Source organism: Motacilla alba, chromosome 11 (assembly GCF_015832195.1).
Source record: "Motacilla alba alba isolate MOTALB_02 chromosome 11, Motacilla_alba_V1.0_pri, whole genome shotgun sequence".
Taxonomy (NCBI): domain Eukaryota; kingdom Metazoa; phylum Chordata; class Aves; order Passeriformes; family Motacillidae; genus Motacilla; species Motacilla alba.
The window spans coordinates 1,808,915-1,824,768 of record NC_052026.1 but is presented as its reverse complement, the minus strand read 5'-3'; the positions used below and the strand labels follow the sequence as shown (position 1 = coordinate 1,824,768).

The 15,854-nt window shown below is 47.1% G+C and overlaps 1 protein-coding gene across 1 annotated transcript; it reads right to left on the bottom strand.

The window, feature by feature from the left end:
- Window positions 1-15,709, bottom strand: CMTM3 (CKLF like MARVEL transmembrane domain containing 3). Its single transcript, XM_038147745.1, has 5 exons — window positions 15,420-15,709; window positions 6,374-6,529; window positions 4,594-4,689; window positions 3,285-3,402; window positions 1-1,792 (listed from the first exon to the last, which is right to left on the bottom strand). Exons 1-5 carry the CDS (start codon window positions 15,528-15,530, stop codon window positions 1,764-1,766), a joined length of 510 nt encoding a protein of 169 aa, XP_038003673.1. The 5' UTR covers window positions 15,531-15,709; the 3' UTR covers window positions 1-1,763.
- Between the last annotated feature and the right edge of the window lie 145 nt (window positions 15,710-15,854).

The window sequence follows — 15,854 nt, the reverse complement described above, 5'->3', positions numbered from 1 at the left end:
TTCTATTAAAAGAAGTTTAATCCAGTATGGTTTCTAAATATTAACCACATCTCCAGCTGTGACATGCAGTACACTTTTTTACTTACAAAAAAAAAAAGAGAAATACAAAACAAGTATAAAAATGAGCCCAGGTCCCCTGAACATCACAGTGTGTGACAGTAAAATATGACAAGAGAAGGGAGAGAAACACGAGATTTCATACAGGAAAAGGTCCAAAGAAATCTTTCTCATAAATCAGAGATTGTCTGTCCCATTTAGAAGCAACCACTTGTTTTGCATTTACTCTGTCAGTGGTCAGGAAGCAGGAGATGCAGGAGCTGCCTGCTGGACAACTCTGAGCCTGACCAGCACCCCCTGGTCCCTGCCAGCTCCCCTGTCCTGCTGGCAGCTGCCACAGGGAACTGGAACCCAGGTGCTGATTTTATTCCAAAGGAAATCTGCCTTTATTATTTCATCCCTGTTTTTCACTTACTCTGTTAGTACCATCTGCTCTCATTTTAATCACACCTGTTCTGGTACTATATTCATTTTTAAAACATCCATACAGGTTTTTTTGCCACAGATCTGTCTGATGCCACCTGTGAGGAGCGTGCCATGCTCCTCCCAAGCATTCCCAAGTGTTTATAAATGGACACAGATATTCCAGAGTAGGTTGTGCTACCTGTGAAAACAGCTTGTACATTCAGAGGCCTTTTTCCCTGGAATTCAACACCACAAGATAAATCACATCCTTCCAGGGGAGAACAACCAACCCAACCAACCCCACCCAGCCACACTGAAAAAAGGGATCTGGGGGAGATGAATTCATTGCAGATATTCTGTAGTTTGGGGTTGGTTTCTTGGCCTTTTCACAGTGGGGAAGAGGCACTGCCCTCCTGGGGCCTGCGTGCATTCAGTGTGGCAGCACCAGTGGCCAGTGGCACAGAGCAGGACATCAGCACTGGTGCCTGGGGCACAAACACCTGCAGGTTTCACCAGGCAGGTCTGACCGGGAGGTATTTGCCAAGCCTGCCGTCCCTGGCTGTGCAAACACTCCCAGGGCTTCCACAAAAACAGGACAGGGCTGCCCAGAGCTGCCTCACCTGCTCCACCCCATCCTGTGGTGACATTGCAGCAGAGGGGATGTGACTCCATCCAAGCAGCTTAAAACAAGGGATACCGAATGTCTGATGAGCCAGCTGCCCTGCAGCACCATTATACTTTGAGGTTTGCATTTGCTGCAGATTTCCAGTTGTCATTTTTCCTTGTCACAGACAGACAGGAGATACAAAGGTATTGAAACCAACGTGTTAACTGCAACCCTTGCCTTCAGTGCTCAGGAGTATTCAGACTTTGGATAAAGAAATACTGTTAGTTAATAAAGAAAAATACAAACAGGCATCCAAACCTCTTCTCTTTGGCATGTCAAGAAGTATAAAAGCTCTAAGTGTTAAAGGTTTGGAATTACGAAAGCACATTATAAGCTGTAAATGTTAAAAATGCTGTTCCTACTTACTTGGGACATGGATGTGCTGAGTGGGGAGGGGCAACAGAGAATTGATCTGTGTTGTTTGGACAGATCTGCTGTAGGATCTGTAGTTGCCAAGGAGTGTTCAATGGCACTGGGAGTAGTCTCCTTTTCCACATCACTGCCCTGTCTGTGATTCCATAAACAGTGAGGTGGAAAGGGACTAAAATAAGGGGATATTTCAATTGGCAGTGCATTCAGCAAAGAGGAAAGTGCTTGATCATCTTCCCTTCACGCTTGGTTGGTGTTTGGTTCTTCAGTCTGAGTCAGAGTCGGAGTCCTCATCTGAGGGGTGAAACAAGGAACAAAAGTGAAAATGCAAACTGGAAATCCCCCCCAGCTGTGGCTCTGGCTGGGACAGAGAGGCCGTGCTGGCAGGGTGTGCCTCAAAGGACACAGCAGGGCTGGGAATGAACACCTCTGTGAAATGACAGCTCTTGCTGTGCTGATGGGACCTGAAATGGTGTTTGAAGGAGTTGGGAGATGCTGCTGAGAGGCCCGGCTGGCATCCTTGCTGCTCTGGGCACTGCTGTGTGCTCAGCAGCCTTACACCTCTGAGAGCCAGAAGCTCTGAGATGCTGAGAAATCCCAGCAGGCCCACAGAGCTCCATCTTTCTGGCCTCAGCACTTAAGAACCCCTGTGTAAACACGAGTTGGGGCTGCAGGGCTGAGCCCTCCTTGCATGGCCACAAACACCAACACGAAGCTGTGTGACTGCACTTCTGTGAGTTTATGTATTTGTGCCTCCATCTCCAGGGGAATTAGATCTAATCTCTATCCTAATTCTGTACCCTTGCCACCTGATCATCTTCTGAGGGCAGTTCAGTTTTTAGCTTTTATAGTCTGTTTCCTGTTCCTTTTATTCTTTTTTTCCTTTGTCTCTCTTTTCAGCCTAAAGCTTGAAAAAACACTTAACAGTCTACTAAAACCCCCAGAAGAGACAGTCAGTGCTGCTGCTCACCTCCTAGGATTCCATACACACCTTGGGTGTTTGGTTTTGCAGGGGTTTTAGATGGGGTGTTTTGGGGGGATTTGGGATATTTTTTGGTTTTTTTTTCAAGCATGGAGCAGTCTTTTTAATCCATGTGGGTACAATAAGGAATCACAGGGACACGATGCCTGATTTGGGCTCCTGGAAACTACAGAACAACCACCCCTGTCCTGACCTGAACTGGCTTTGAACACCCAACACCTCCTTTTTGTCTTCTCCTAAATGGATCTGTTTGATCTGAAGTAGACTGTAATAGAAAAAAAAAATTGATAGCAACCTTGTTAATTTTATGCTGTTTGACCCTTGGATTTCAAGCTCATTTGCCCACAGATGGTCAAAGATCATAAGAGGCAATCGTGATAAGGAAATGATAAAGAGAAAAACACTATTTGGACACAAAAGGCTGTGGATTAATAGATGTTAATTACAAGTTACCAAAAAAAAAAAAAAAAAAAAAAAAAGAGGTAGAAGTTTGCTTGTTTTTACAGCAAGACATTTTAATAGGGAAAGAAAATCTGTGCTGCATGGTGATTTCTATAATTAGATCGGGGGCTTTTCAAAGTTAGATGTGAAACTCTGAGAAACTTCACATTCCTGGCTTGCAGGTTATCTTCATAAATTACTGGAATTCCATTTGCAGCTTCCTAACTAAGCAGAGCTGTGGCAGACAAACCCAAGAATAGAAACTGCTCTTACTGAGCAAGAGCTCTTACTCCCGGCAGAGGGTGAAATGGAGAGGGAAATCTCACACTGCAGCTTGTGTGCCAAGTAGGGAATTTTACCCACCTTCTGTCTTGTGCCCCTCGGGGGAATCGGAGCTGCCTTGCTTGAGGAAAGTGACCAGGTCATTGAAGGTGATGTAGAAATCAATGGCAAACACGATTGTGGCTGCAAACCCAAACACCTGAAAGGGCAAAATAATGCTCTCCTTAACAACAGCTCCAGTCTATCAGGGACAAGCCAAACCCAACCAAACCCACACAGGAAAAACTCCATGGTTTTTTTGGCCCATGCCTTTCCAGAAAGGCAGGGAAGAGAAATGGTTTGTGACACATTGGTATCACTTGAACTACAGCTGCTTTGGGAGCCTGAGAAGTGACCAGGGGTGTCTTTATCCCTCCCCCAGGCTGCAGCCCTCTTGGGCTCTGGGCACACTCTGACATCAGCACCTCCTGCACCTCCACTGTCCCAGGGCACCTCTGCCACCAAGGAATCACCTCCATTTCTTGGGAAATAATTTTCCACTTGTTTGCAAGGAGATGTGTCTATTGCTGAGTGAACTAGACAGATTAAAATGATTCTGGAATTCCCTCTCCAGTGTCAGAGCAGCAGAGTTGTGCCAAGCTGGGTGCTGGTCTGGGAGCCTGGGCTGAACACACTCCATTGCTCCATGGCTCACTGCAGGGACAAAGATTAAACAAGATTTGGGTTTGTATTGTGGGATGGCTTGGGAAAGGCTGCTAGCCAACACCACTGGGCACTGTTCTTCCCAAGCTTAAAAAATTGTTATGCAAATTTTATTTATGTTGCATACATTATTGATGTTGTGAGTCAAGTTGCAGATGCAGGGGCTGATTGTATTTCTGACCACAAAATGCTGATGGGTGAAGGCTCTCTCCTGGGCAGTCCTTGTACTGGAGGGTAAAATGACACTGCTCTTGTTTCAACTCATCCAAGTAAAACTAAGCAGGAGAGGCAGGAGGTTGAAATTACTTAATTTAGACTGGTCTTAGCAGTTACAGGTTTGAGTCCTTTTTTTTTTATCATCATCATCATCATCATTATTATTATTGTTCCCTTCATTCAAGGATCTTGACACTCCTTGCAGGAGCAGTTAGTAAAATTAGAAGGCAGAATAGGTGCCTTCCCTAAGGGTACAGTTAACACTCAGCAGATCTGTTAGGGTGAAAAAACTATTCATTGGTTCAAGACATGTTTTTCTGAATAAGTGACCATTTCTTCTTTGCTTTATGCAAATTAATTCTCAGTTAATTGAAGAAACTTCTACGACTTCCAGTGTTTTTTAAGTACATCCATGTACTGAAGGGTACTCAGTTCACCACAGCACTTAGGTGGAAAGCTCATGCCTACTCACCCCTGCTGCTTTCGATGCTCCATCACTGTATTTTGAGACAGCAGCAATTGAAATGGCAAAGTAAATAATGGCAGCGGTGACACAGCGCAAGAAATCCTGTGGAAGAAGCAATGGTGCATTCTCAGACTGGTCAAGGATTTCCTCTAAAAACCATCCTGGAAACTAACACTCAGACCCTCTGTTGTTGCGTCAGTGGCTTTGCTGGTGTGTGACCACAGCCTGGTTTGCTGTAGAGGAGGAACTGCTCATCTGTGAAACAGTTCTAAATAAGAGAAGACCTAAACCTTGGCATAAACTTCTGCTCTTAAAATGCTGGGATAAATCCTGCTGCTACCCTGCCTGTTTCAGGCAGACCTTCCTTCAGCCTGGGAAGGGCTGCGTAGGGCGTTTGCCTTGGAGCACAGCAAGGGCTTTAATGGAAAGATCATTTGAAATGCCTTAAAAACCTGGTGTTTGAGCTGTGAACTCCTGTTCACAGGAGGCTCAGGAGGTCCCAGCTCTGTGGGAACAGGTGCCTGTCTCTCTGTGGATGCAGGGCTGTGTGGTGATCTCCAGGGAGACCTGTCTGTGCAACTCATCATTTAGGAACCAAACACTTGGTTTATTGTTGGAATGATTTGTACTTCTCATGTCCACTGCCAGCTCCACCAGCCTGCCCCAGGAGCCCGTGCCTGGTGTGATCCCTGGGATATGTCCTGCTGAGCTGTGCCCTGTCACACCAGCAGAGACGTCTCTGCAGTGAGCTTTAAACACAGAGCTGTGTCTCAGGGCACGTGCAAATCACGAGGGCTGCAATAATGGTACCCTCAGCTCTGTTCACAATTAGCTCTTTCGCTTTTCCAGAACAGATGGAGGAGTAAGATTTGTCTCAAAGCACAAATCCTGCAAGAAACCTGACTCTTCTGAAGTCAGGACAAGGTCAGTTATCCACATTGTGTGCCTGCAATATGTTATGGTAATGGCCATAATAAACACACAAGTGCCTTTTTTGTCTTACTTCTGGAACCAGATGCATGTAGAAAATGGGGAAATGATGGAACGGAGATTATCAGCTGAGAGCTGTGCACAGTTGCAGCCAAAGTCACTGATATTGTTTTTTCTACTAGTGACCTTGCTGAAATTATTTTTATACACTGACAGCTCAAATTCAAATCTCAGTGCAATGAACTACTGATGGTACCAAAAGAGAATCGAGATTGATAAGATCAGCAGGGTTTTTGAAGTATTTGTACTGCAAGGCAGCCGCTCCCTTTGCAGTGATATTTGAGACTGCAGGGACATCCAGTGGCCAGGGCTCTCCTGCAGCCCCAGCACTGCCCCAGCAGCCACTGGGCTCCTTTGTGAGCATGAACTGGCCAGAGTTGCCCCTTCCTAGAGCAGCTCAGATTGTCTGTGGGTGTAATTCTAACCGAGAATTTAATCACAGCCTGACAAAGTCTGCCCATTATCAACAACACACCTGTTTCCCCCTCTGCAAGGGTGGCAACAAGGAGCCCCCAGCAGTCTCGGGCTGATGCTGGCCCTGAGCCATCTGCCTGGAATTGGGCATACATTCTGTGCTCTGATAAAGCCATGCTTTGTGTCAGCACCCAAAAAGCTGCAGTGCAGAGCAGAGCATAGTTTAGAGTGCTCCAGGACCTTCTGAAGCAGAGGCAGCAGGGACAAGTTTCTAAGAGGGCAGCAGAGTTGTTACAGTCACCCTGAACTCCTGCCCAGCCCCCTTCCTTTCTCTCTCACTGCACAATTAAATCTGAAGGTTTCTGTTGCACATCTCACTTACCGCCAAAGGCCAGTGGACTCCTTTAAACTTCTCATTAAGCTTGGAGGCGTAGGCAAAAAAAAGAAACAGTGCCAGCAGAAACTCTAGGAGTGGTGCCATCATGAAAGAAGCGGCTAGAGATGCAATATAGCAGATAAAGATGATAAATGACAGCACCTAAAGTAAAGGGAAAACTCGTAGTTATTTGCATGGAATAGCAGAGCCATAGGCGGCTGAGCAGCTTTGAAGGGTTATTTTCCCTGTGTATTTCTGTCAGTGCTGTTGCTGCTGGCATAGCTTCAGCATCCTGCTTTTTTTTATTTTTCATTGGGCCAAATGATTTTTCTTGTTTGGCACAGAATAAATCTGAAGTAAGGGTGTTTATTTCCATGTGTGTGAAATTGCTTTTCTGGAGCGCTGGATGGATTTGCACCTTCGAAGTCAGTAATTTGCTCTGGATTGTAAACAGCTCTGACAACATAATTCTGAAAATAAAGTAGGGTGTTGCCAAGCAAGCAGAGCTCTAAGCTTTCAGCCGTGACAGCTCTCATTTGAAACTCAAATCAGTGCTCAGACAGCCTGAAGTAACTCAGCATTTATAATCTTGGAGTTGAAAGAATAAAGTCTGCTGGTGATGGATAGAAAAGGGCCAAAAATTAATTGTTCTGTGACTTCTGGAAGTGTCTGGTTCCAGTTTTCCAGCGTGGCAGCTGTTTTAGAGAGTAATAGGACAGATATAACTCCCACAGATTTCTTTTATCTCCATAATGTTTCCTAACTCTAGTAAATAACAGAAATGACATTTTTTCTGCACTCAATTGAAATACCTTTAGAGTATGGCTCAAAATACAAAGTTTTACAATGGGAAAACAAGTGAAGAAAATGCATTTTAACCTAAACCAGGCAGTACCAGAGTGCTGTCCTACACTCCTGGACTGTGTTTGTATAAGTGGGTGGTGAGGGAGCCATGGAGAAGCTCAACACCATTTTCAGTTGCTGTACTGGATGTTGGTCACCTCCAAAAATAGGCTTCAGTCCTCCTGTTTAACTGCCTTGCATGGGAACTGGTTGCTGTTTCAATCAAATTTGCTTGAAGTAACAAAGTAGGCAGGATGCTGAATTACACATTATTATGTACCAGTCGACACCTAGGCTGCTCTGTCCAGCCTTTCCTCCTGGAGACAAATCTCTGCCTTCCCAAAGCTCAGGGATGCTTTTCGTCAGCACAGACTGAGCATTGGATTACAAAGATTTTTTTAACTTCTAATTCCAAATCAGGACACTGACATTCCCACTCACACAGCACTGAAAAGAAATTGATTATTTTCCCCCAGATGGCCCATCTAAAGGCAGATGTAGCTTCCTGCAAAGGTAATCAATGCATTTGCCTCATTACATTTCAGCTCTGTGGATTTGTTTGCTGCTACCATGGGTTCCTGGGGCCACCTGTACCTCAGAAAAAATCGTCATTACACTTGACTGATAAGGCTCCTATAATTATTTATTGGTAATCACTCCTATGAGAGGTCATTCAACCCTCAAATATGTGCATCAAAAAACCCTTTTATGGTTAGGGGACAACTAAGCAGTTCAATCCCACTGAAATAATTTCTTGGTGTAATTAATTACCAAGCCTTTATTCTCAGCCTGTGTTTTGGGGAAAGCAGTCAGTGCCTGAGCAGGATGCTAACAGCTGGCATGAACTGTTTTCATCCATTAGGACGGGCTGGTGAGGTTAGAAAAGATGTGACATTTTTAGTAAGAGACTATATTTATCTTAAAGGTCTATGCATTGTTCTTGTTTCACTGGGTTCTAAGAAACTGAGCTGGGACAGTTTATAGAGCTCACTTCAGCATGGGCCTGCTAGCTGGTAACATCTGCCCCATTTGTTCATGTTTACCCCATTCTGAGCTGTTCACTGCTCACAGAGCCTCTCTGCAGGTTTTTCTTATTTTGATAAAGCGGAGGGAGTTCATTCTCGGTATCTCATCCTTAATATAGTATTTTCTTCCTAGGAGCTAAAAGTGGTAAGGACTCTTCAAAGAGAAGTGGATTTATCAGAGCTTGACAACTCCTAAGAGCAGAGAGAACTTCCTTTTTCTCATCACCGCTCCAATTCCCTTCCCACCCCAAAGAACAAAGACTGCACTTGCTTTGTGAATCCGCTTCACTTGCATTTCTGGAACATAATTTAGACACAGTTCTATGTCTTTTTGGAATAAAAAGAAATCACCACCTATACACGACATTTTCTTTTTGTTCTGGTGTTTAAAAAATACCTTCCTTTTTGTGGCTGAAGGCAGGTGTTTGATGGCTGAGCTGCAGGGCTGACCAGCAGCAGGGAGATGGCTTCAGGGCAGGTCCCACTGACCACAACCCTTCCAATGGCAGATCCTCAGACCTGAACTAAACCTAGTGATCTCTTAAGAAAGGATTAAATGCAGTGCTAAATAATACATCCTACTGGAGCAGTGAGGGGAGGTAGAGAGGCAAATTTCAGATATGTAAGGTGATGCTGCACAGCAGAGATCCCTTTGATCTCGATTCCCTTTGCGTCAGTAACTCCTGTGTTCTGACTGCTTTTGCACTGAGAAAAAAGCTTTCCTGACGAAGTGTAAAGTGAAAGGAAGAGCCTTTGTGGTCTGTTCTTGTCAGCTTTATGGCAATTCGTGCCAGGGAAGGTTCCTGCTGTTTCCTTTCAGCCCTGCGCAGGCGTGAGGTTCAGACACGAGCTGGACTCAGGGTGAAAGAGGAGCTGTTCTGAGGCAGGAACACACCAAGGAGCCCCTGATCCCAGGTGCTGGGGTGCCAGGGAAGCTGCTGAAGAGACAGATCAGTCTGAGCATTTCAACTTTCTAATTGGGTCTGACCCAGAGAAGCTGGGGAAATATTAGTTGTTTATTTTAAAATCTGGTTACCAAGCCAGTCGCTTGTTCAAACCAAGCCCTGCATGACTGGTAGATGACAGCAGTGTCCTGCTGCCTGCTCCTCAGCCCTGAAGGTCAGTCACTGTATTCCCACCTTCCCACCCTCAGTGCTGGGATTCACTCCAGCCTGTCCTGCTCGCCACTTGTCAGCATCCCCTTATCTTTTGATTCACAAGAACCCATTTGATTTCAGTAGATTACTGATGGCATTAGTAAAGACTCTGAAGACTGGTAATTGGTCTGCAGTTAAACAACATTCCTCATTCTGGAGGCACTCAAGATTTTATGTGAAATAAATGTCTATAAAAGAACAGACCAGATTTTGAGAATGAAGATTTGAAAGATGGTATTTTTGGATACCTTCACTGAGGGAAGGCTGGAAGGCACAGGAAGCAGAGGGAGGCAGACCTTGGAAAGAGCCAGAGGATTAGGAGGAAGGAGGTGCCTGAGGTCCGTCAGGTGATGACCATGGCATTGCACCTTGGTACTGCACCTCGGTACTGCACCTCGCTCTTTGGTTTTCTTCTTTTCTGTCTCCTGTCACTGCCCTGACATGGATTTTAATGCCAAACTTCCTTGGTAGCTTGGGAACAGCCCTGTGTAATACAAGAGCCCACAAATTGTAGAGTTTTGATGATGTTTCTCATTTCTCCTAGTGTAGAGCTCATTTCCTCTTCTGACAGCTGCAATGCACAGACTCCTTGAGCAATATTGGATATTACCTATAAGAGGTTTTTCTGAATTACAGAAGTGAGCAGGTGCCTTTTCTGACCATTTAAGTGCACTGTCACTAACTCAAGCATTTGATGTTATCTTAAAATTTTAGAAATACACCTCCCCTCCCACAATACAAACACTGCAGTGCCAGTCTGTACTCAGAAATAATGACACCTACCTACGTACTTTTCCAGACTTCAAGTCTTCGTGAAAAACATCTTGCAACTTGAAAGGTGCTCTAAAAACTCAAAAGCACCTTTCAGAATATACCCTGACCCCTCCAAGGACCGTCAAATGTTCCATTGCACATCACATTTGTGCACCTTGGCACTTCTTTTCCTGGAGCTGTGTGTATCAGGGTCACTTCAGAGAAAGGTCAAGCAATGGGACCTCGTTTTTTGTTAGAGCTCTGTATCTACGCTTAAAAAAAAAAAAAAAGGCAGCTAGAGAGGAAGTCTGTGAGTCTCCATGCAGTTGCAAGTTCATTTCTAGCGCTTTCAGAAAGCACTGCAGCTTCTGGGAGGGAAAAAAAAGCAGCAGTGTTTTACCAGCTTTGTCAATTTGTATTTACACAGCGTTTTTCTCTTCCCCTCACTTGGGATTGCACCCTGAGCACTGAGAGCAGCCAAGTCTGAGCTCTTCCCGAGCTGCTGATGACAGGTTGGTGTGACTGTGACACAGCTTCACTGTGAAGGAATATCTGCATGCAGGCAGCTCTAATGCAGCAAAGAGCAGGACAGGAACCTTTTCACAGCTTGGCAAAAAAAATAGTAAAAAATCCTGGCAAAAAAGCAGCCTGACTGTTCACTAAGCACCTTTTATGTACACTCCCATTCACACAAAACCCTTCTTGGGTATCGTGTTTCAGAAAGTAACTTTCCCATTTAGTCCCATGTAATTATTACTCAACATTGTGTTCCTGGGCTTCTTAGAGTGGCCAGGCATTACAAAGTTATACTTTATTGTACAGCCAGCTTGCAGTTCAAGGCCTAAAAAACAATCCTGACAGTGGTTAGAGAGCACAGTGTCCCTGAAGGGAGGGAGGCCTGAGCAGTGCTGAGGTCACGGCAGCTCCAGAGGCATTTGTCTCCCCTGAGGAGGGAGAACAGACCTGCTGGAACCCACTGGGAATATGGGGATGCTGGAAGGCATCACTGCACCAGCTCCTCATCTCCTGCACCCACCTCCTTCCCCTCATCTCCTGCTCCCACCTCCCTCCCCAGGAAAGAACAGCTTTGCCTAAGGCTTTATGAGTGGGTAGCAGTGTCATCTTCTGGACAAGAGTGCGTTTTGTTCTTGTATTCTTGTCAGACAGACAAAGTGCATCACTCAGAGGTCTCTGCTGTTCAGTTACTACTTCTCTGCTGCACTTGTCGAGGAGTTGAAATTCCTGCTCCCGCAAGAACTGGCTGTAGGAGAGGCCTTCAGGCTACAGACCTTGAGAAAGGCACAGGGGCCTCTTCCAAGGAGAGTTTACACCGAGCATCTGGAGTTTCAGTTATGAAGGTCAGGTCAGAGGAGACTGAAAAGACAGGAGAAAGACAGGAGGAGAGAAACAGGCACAGTGATTTCTACATCCTTTTATGTCACCAGAAAGGTGGCACAACTTTACCTATTCCAACTGCATTTTTATAAAAATGAAAGAAAATGTAGTGCCACTGCATGCTGGCTTCAGGAGACTGAGGAGATGCCAATTAAAGCAGCCACAAGGGCTTGAGTGGAACAGCCAGGTGAGCAGCAGAGTCCACAGCTGGGGATCCTGCCCGGACAGGCTCTGGTGCCAGTGTGAGAGTGGTTGTTAAATGGTTCCAACATAGAACACAGGGAACTGAAAATTCATTTCTTGAAGGGTGGAAAAGAGTGAGGAAGAGATGCTGACCTTCAACACAGCAACTTGAGTGGTTAGGAAAAATGAGTAGCTTAAGCAGAGTATTAAAATGTGTGGAAGAAACAGTGGCATGGGGGGACGGGGGGAGAATAGAGAGGAAAAAAGTGTAACCTGTAAGTTTAAAAATGGTGGTTAGAAAATGGAGGGAGCAAGGCATGGAAAATAAACAGGATTAGGAAAGACAGTGAAGCTTATAAATGTTTTTGATGCTACTGCTTCTTTGTCTTTACAGATGTCCCAGGTGGAACAAAAAATTAATCAGGCAGGTTAGTGGGGAGGTGGACTGGATGTTCCCCAGAGGCCCCATACAACCCCAACCATTCTGTGATTCTGTAGACATCAAAAGGAACAGGGGATGGGGGGAGTATATCTTCCTTATCTGAATAAAATTTGAGATAATTAAGCCTCTACCTGTTATCAGCTCCATCCCCAGCCTGGCCTGCTCTAGGGGAAGCACCCAGATGCCCAGTTTACATGGGTACTGCACCAGAGCAAATCACACCTGAACATCCAAAAGACCCTCTGTGTGGAAATGTTATTTTCAAAAACGGCTTGAGAGCTGCAGAAATAAAGTGCATTTCTGGGGAACTGCCAAGATGCTGAATAATGTGACATTTGTAACAGTAATGAGCACCCCACTTTGCTTCTGAACAAAAGGCACCGTTCAAAAAGTGCATCCATGAATATTATTTCCATACATTTATGTAGAACCCAACCCCACCCCACATTAGCACTGTGTCAGAGGAAAAATTAAACATTCAAGATGAGAAATACAAAGCTAAAGATGAAACACAGATTTAAACCATGATAGATTTAACTTGGACTCATCTTCAATTATTTGGCACTGCATTTCTCTAATTGTGTACAGGCTGCATTTACTCTGGGGCCTGTGTTGTCTTCAAGGGCTTCTTCTGGCAAAGCTGAGACAACTGGAGAGAAACTACTGCTGCCTCTTGTCTGCCAGGAAACCACGTCCTGAGCACGTGGGCTTGGCTGCAAGGAGCACAAGGAAAGCTCTCTGCAGATGGGATTTCAGAGCTGCTTTCAGCCAGCCAAGCCCTTGGGAAGCCCCGAGTGGCCTCACAAAGGATAAACCCCTGTTTTGTCAAGACAGAGCAGTTTTTATTACTCCAAGGAGGCATCGTCAGTACTTCTCTATGACAACAAAAGGGTGAGTCTGATCCCATGACCAGAACAGTATTCCTCCAATATGTCATCATTCTGAGATGTTAAAAAGCCAGGCTGTCTGAAAGCCATCATTTAGTGGCTGTAAGCTTGTAAAGGAAATTCCAGTGTGTGTAATAGTATGTAACAAAAATACATGCCAAAGAGCCAGGTTAGCTGGGCTCTGGTATCTTCTAAATGTGTGGTTTTGCAAACTACAGATGTTGTGTGAGTGATGGGGTACCTGGAGGAGGGATGGGGTAGCTGGCATTTTTTTGGTGGAGCTGATAAAACCCGTGGCCTGCTGCTACCCAGCCCAAGGCTTTCTCCACTACAGAAGTCATCCTGACCTCCTGAGTGAATGCTTTTCCTTTCAAAGCCAGCCTCACATCTGGCTGCTCCCTGTCTCTCTGCCACAGGGCAGTGCCCACAGGCTCACAAGCCCTCAGAGCTGGTCCCCAACAGCTGGTCACAGATAATCCTGCCTCCTTCTGTCTGTTCCTTACCTTTCTTTCGCTGGAATATCCTGGTTTCCTTCCCTGAGCTAGCACAATGGATAGCCAGAGACACCTTGCACATCTGAACAGCGCTCCACGGACCTGACTGCCAGTTTGGGCTGTCCTGACATTTGACTATCTGCTGCCAAAACTCCAGCAAACTTAAGTGTTTGAATTTATCATTATTTCTAGCAAAAATTATGTCGAACATCTAATTTCAATCAACGAGCTTCCTATTCAGAAGCTAAATTTTGGTGTGAAATACCCACTCCCCATGGGGTGGGGTGTTTCCTCCTTCCCTATCACAGGGGTACTGTTTCAGCTGTCAGGTTTTAAGCATTTACCTGTAAAATTCCAGAAAGTCTCACACCACAGTCACTGCCCTGGTGCTGCTGCCACACTACTGCTGATCCAGGCCAGGTGTCCCTGGCCCTGTGCCCACCTGGGCTGGTGCCCAGCCGCTGTCTCGGCATCCCAGGGCCTTTCCCTCTGGGCAGCTCTCCAGCCCAAGGGCTCCACAGCGGTGAGCAAGCGCATCCCTCTGTCAGGGACTAACACGGCTCCGGAGGGCTCGGGACAGCCGCTGAGTGCCCGCGATGCACGGCCGGATGCTGCACATCATAAATTCGTGAGTAAAGTCTTTCCTGACACACTCAGGACAGGCTGCCCCCTAACCTGGCACCAGCCGATAATACAAACCGCAGCCCTAGTGGTTACTGCATTACACCGCAAATAGCTTAAAACGAAATCAAAGCGCTTTTTTACCGAAAAGGGGTCCCCGATAGCGAAACACACTTAATGCACTGGAAGGCTAACGTGACAAGTTCTCGTCTCTAACGTACTCTGCCTGAATTACACTAAATTCATTATGCTCTGAGACAGCCCTGCAGTTCCCCCATTCCAGTACGGCTGTTTCCCCGTTTTCCCCTCAGTTGTTGCCCTCGGCTGTTTTCAACTCAAGTTGTTGAAAACAACTCCCCTCGGTTGTTTTCCCCCAGTTTTCCCCTCAGTTGCTCCCCCGTCCCCCTCGGTTGTTTTCCCCCATTTTTCCTCTCAGCTGCTGCCCCTGTCTCCCCTCGGTTGTTTTCCCCCATTTTTCCTCTCAGCTGTTGCCCCTGTCTCCCCTCGGTTGTTTTCCCCCATTTTTCCTCTCAGCTGTTGCCCCTGTCTCCCCTCGGTTGTTTTCCCCCATTTTTCCTCTCAGCTGTTGCCCCTGTCTCCCCTCGGTTGTTTTCCCCCCATTTTTCCTCTCAGCTGTTGCCCCTGTCTCCCCTCGGTTGTTTTCCCCCATTTTTCCTCTCAGCTGTTGCCCCTGTCTCCCCTCGGTTGTTTTCCCCCATTTTTCCTCTCAGCTGTTGCCCCTGTCTCCCCTCGGTTGTTTTCCCCCATTTTTCCTCTCAGCTGTTGCCCCTATCTCCCCTCGGTTGTTTTCCCCCATTTTTCCTCTCAGCTGTTGCCCCTGTCTCCCCTCGGTTGTTTCCCCCCATTTTTCCTCTCAGCTGTTGCCCCTGTCTCCCCTCGGTTGTTTCCCCCCATTTTTCCTCTCAGTTGTTGCCCCTGTCTCCCCTCGGTTGTTTTCCCCCATTTTTCCTCTCAGCTGTTGCCCCTGTCTCCCCTCGGTTGTTTTCCCCCATTTTTCCTCTCAGTTGTTGCCCCTGTCTCCCCTCGGTTGTTTTCCCCCATTTTTCCTCTCAGTTGTTGCCCCTGTCTCCCCTCGGTTGTTTTCCCGCTGTTTTCTCCTCAGCTGCTGCCCCCTCTCCCCTCAGCCGCACAGGGAGTGGCCCGGGACAGGTCGGTCCGGCGGAGCCCGCTCGGGTCCCGGCTGGCCCAAGGGCGGCTCCCGCAGCCCCCAGCCCCGGTGTCCCGTCCTTACCGACTCTGCGAGCAGCAGCTGCCCCTTGCGGGAGCGCAGGAACTCCCTGGGGGGGAGCAGCGAGCTCAGCCCGGGCGGCGGCGCGGCCCCCGCGGCCTCGGGGTCCTCCATGGCCGCGGCGGCGGGCGGGGTGGGCGCGGGCCGGGCTGGGCTGGGCTCAGCCGGGCCGGGCTGGGCTGGGCTCGGGCTGAGCTCGAGCCGGGCTCGGGCTGGGCGCGGGCTCCGGCTTGGGGTAGGGGGTTGGCCGTGGAATTTTTTTTTTAATTTTTTTTTTTCTCTCTCTGAAGGAGGGAAGCGGAAATCGTGACACTGCGGAAACGTGAAAAAAAAGTTTCAGCATCCCCAGCTGTGGGGGGCGGCCCCAGCGCCCGCCCCCAGCCCCGGGACAATGGAGCTGTGCTGCGGGACCGGCTGCGGGGAGCCAGGCGGCCTCTT

What these genes read in the sequence shown, in the direction of transcription:
- CMTM3 (XM_038147745.1), bottom strand. Translation starts at nt 15,530, where the DNA reads ATGGAGGACCCCGAGGCCGCGGGGGCCGCGCCGCCGCCCGGGCTGAGC. An exon ending in GAGTCCACTGGCCTTTGGCG is followed by an intron (nt 4,690 to 6,373) that starts GTAAGTGAGATG and finishes CTTCTTCCACAG; the next exon opens with GATTTCTTGCGCTGTGTCAC. An exon ending in GAGCATCGAAAGCAGCAGGG is followed by an intron (nt 3,403 to 4,593) that starts GTGAGTAGGCAT and finishes TTGCCCTTTCAG; the next exon opens with GTGTTTGGGTTTGCAGCCAC.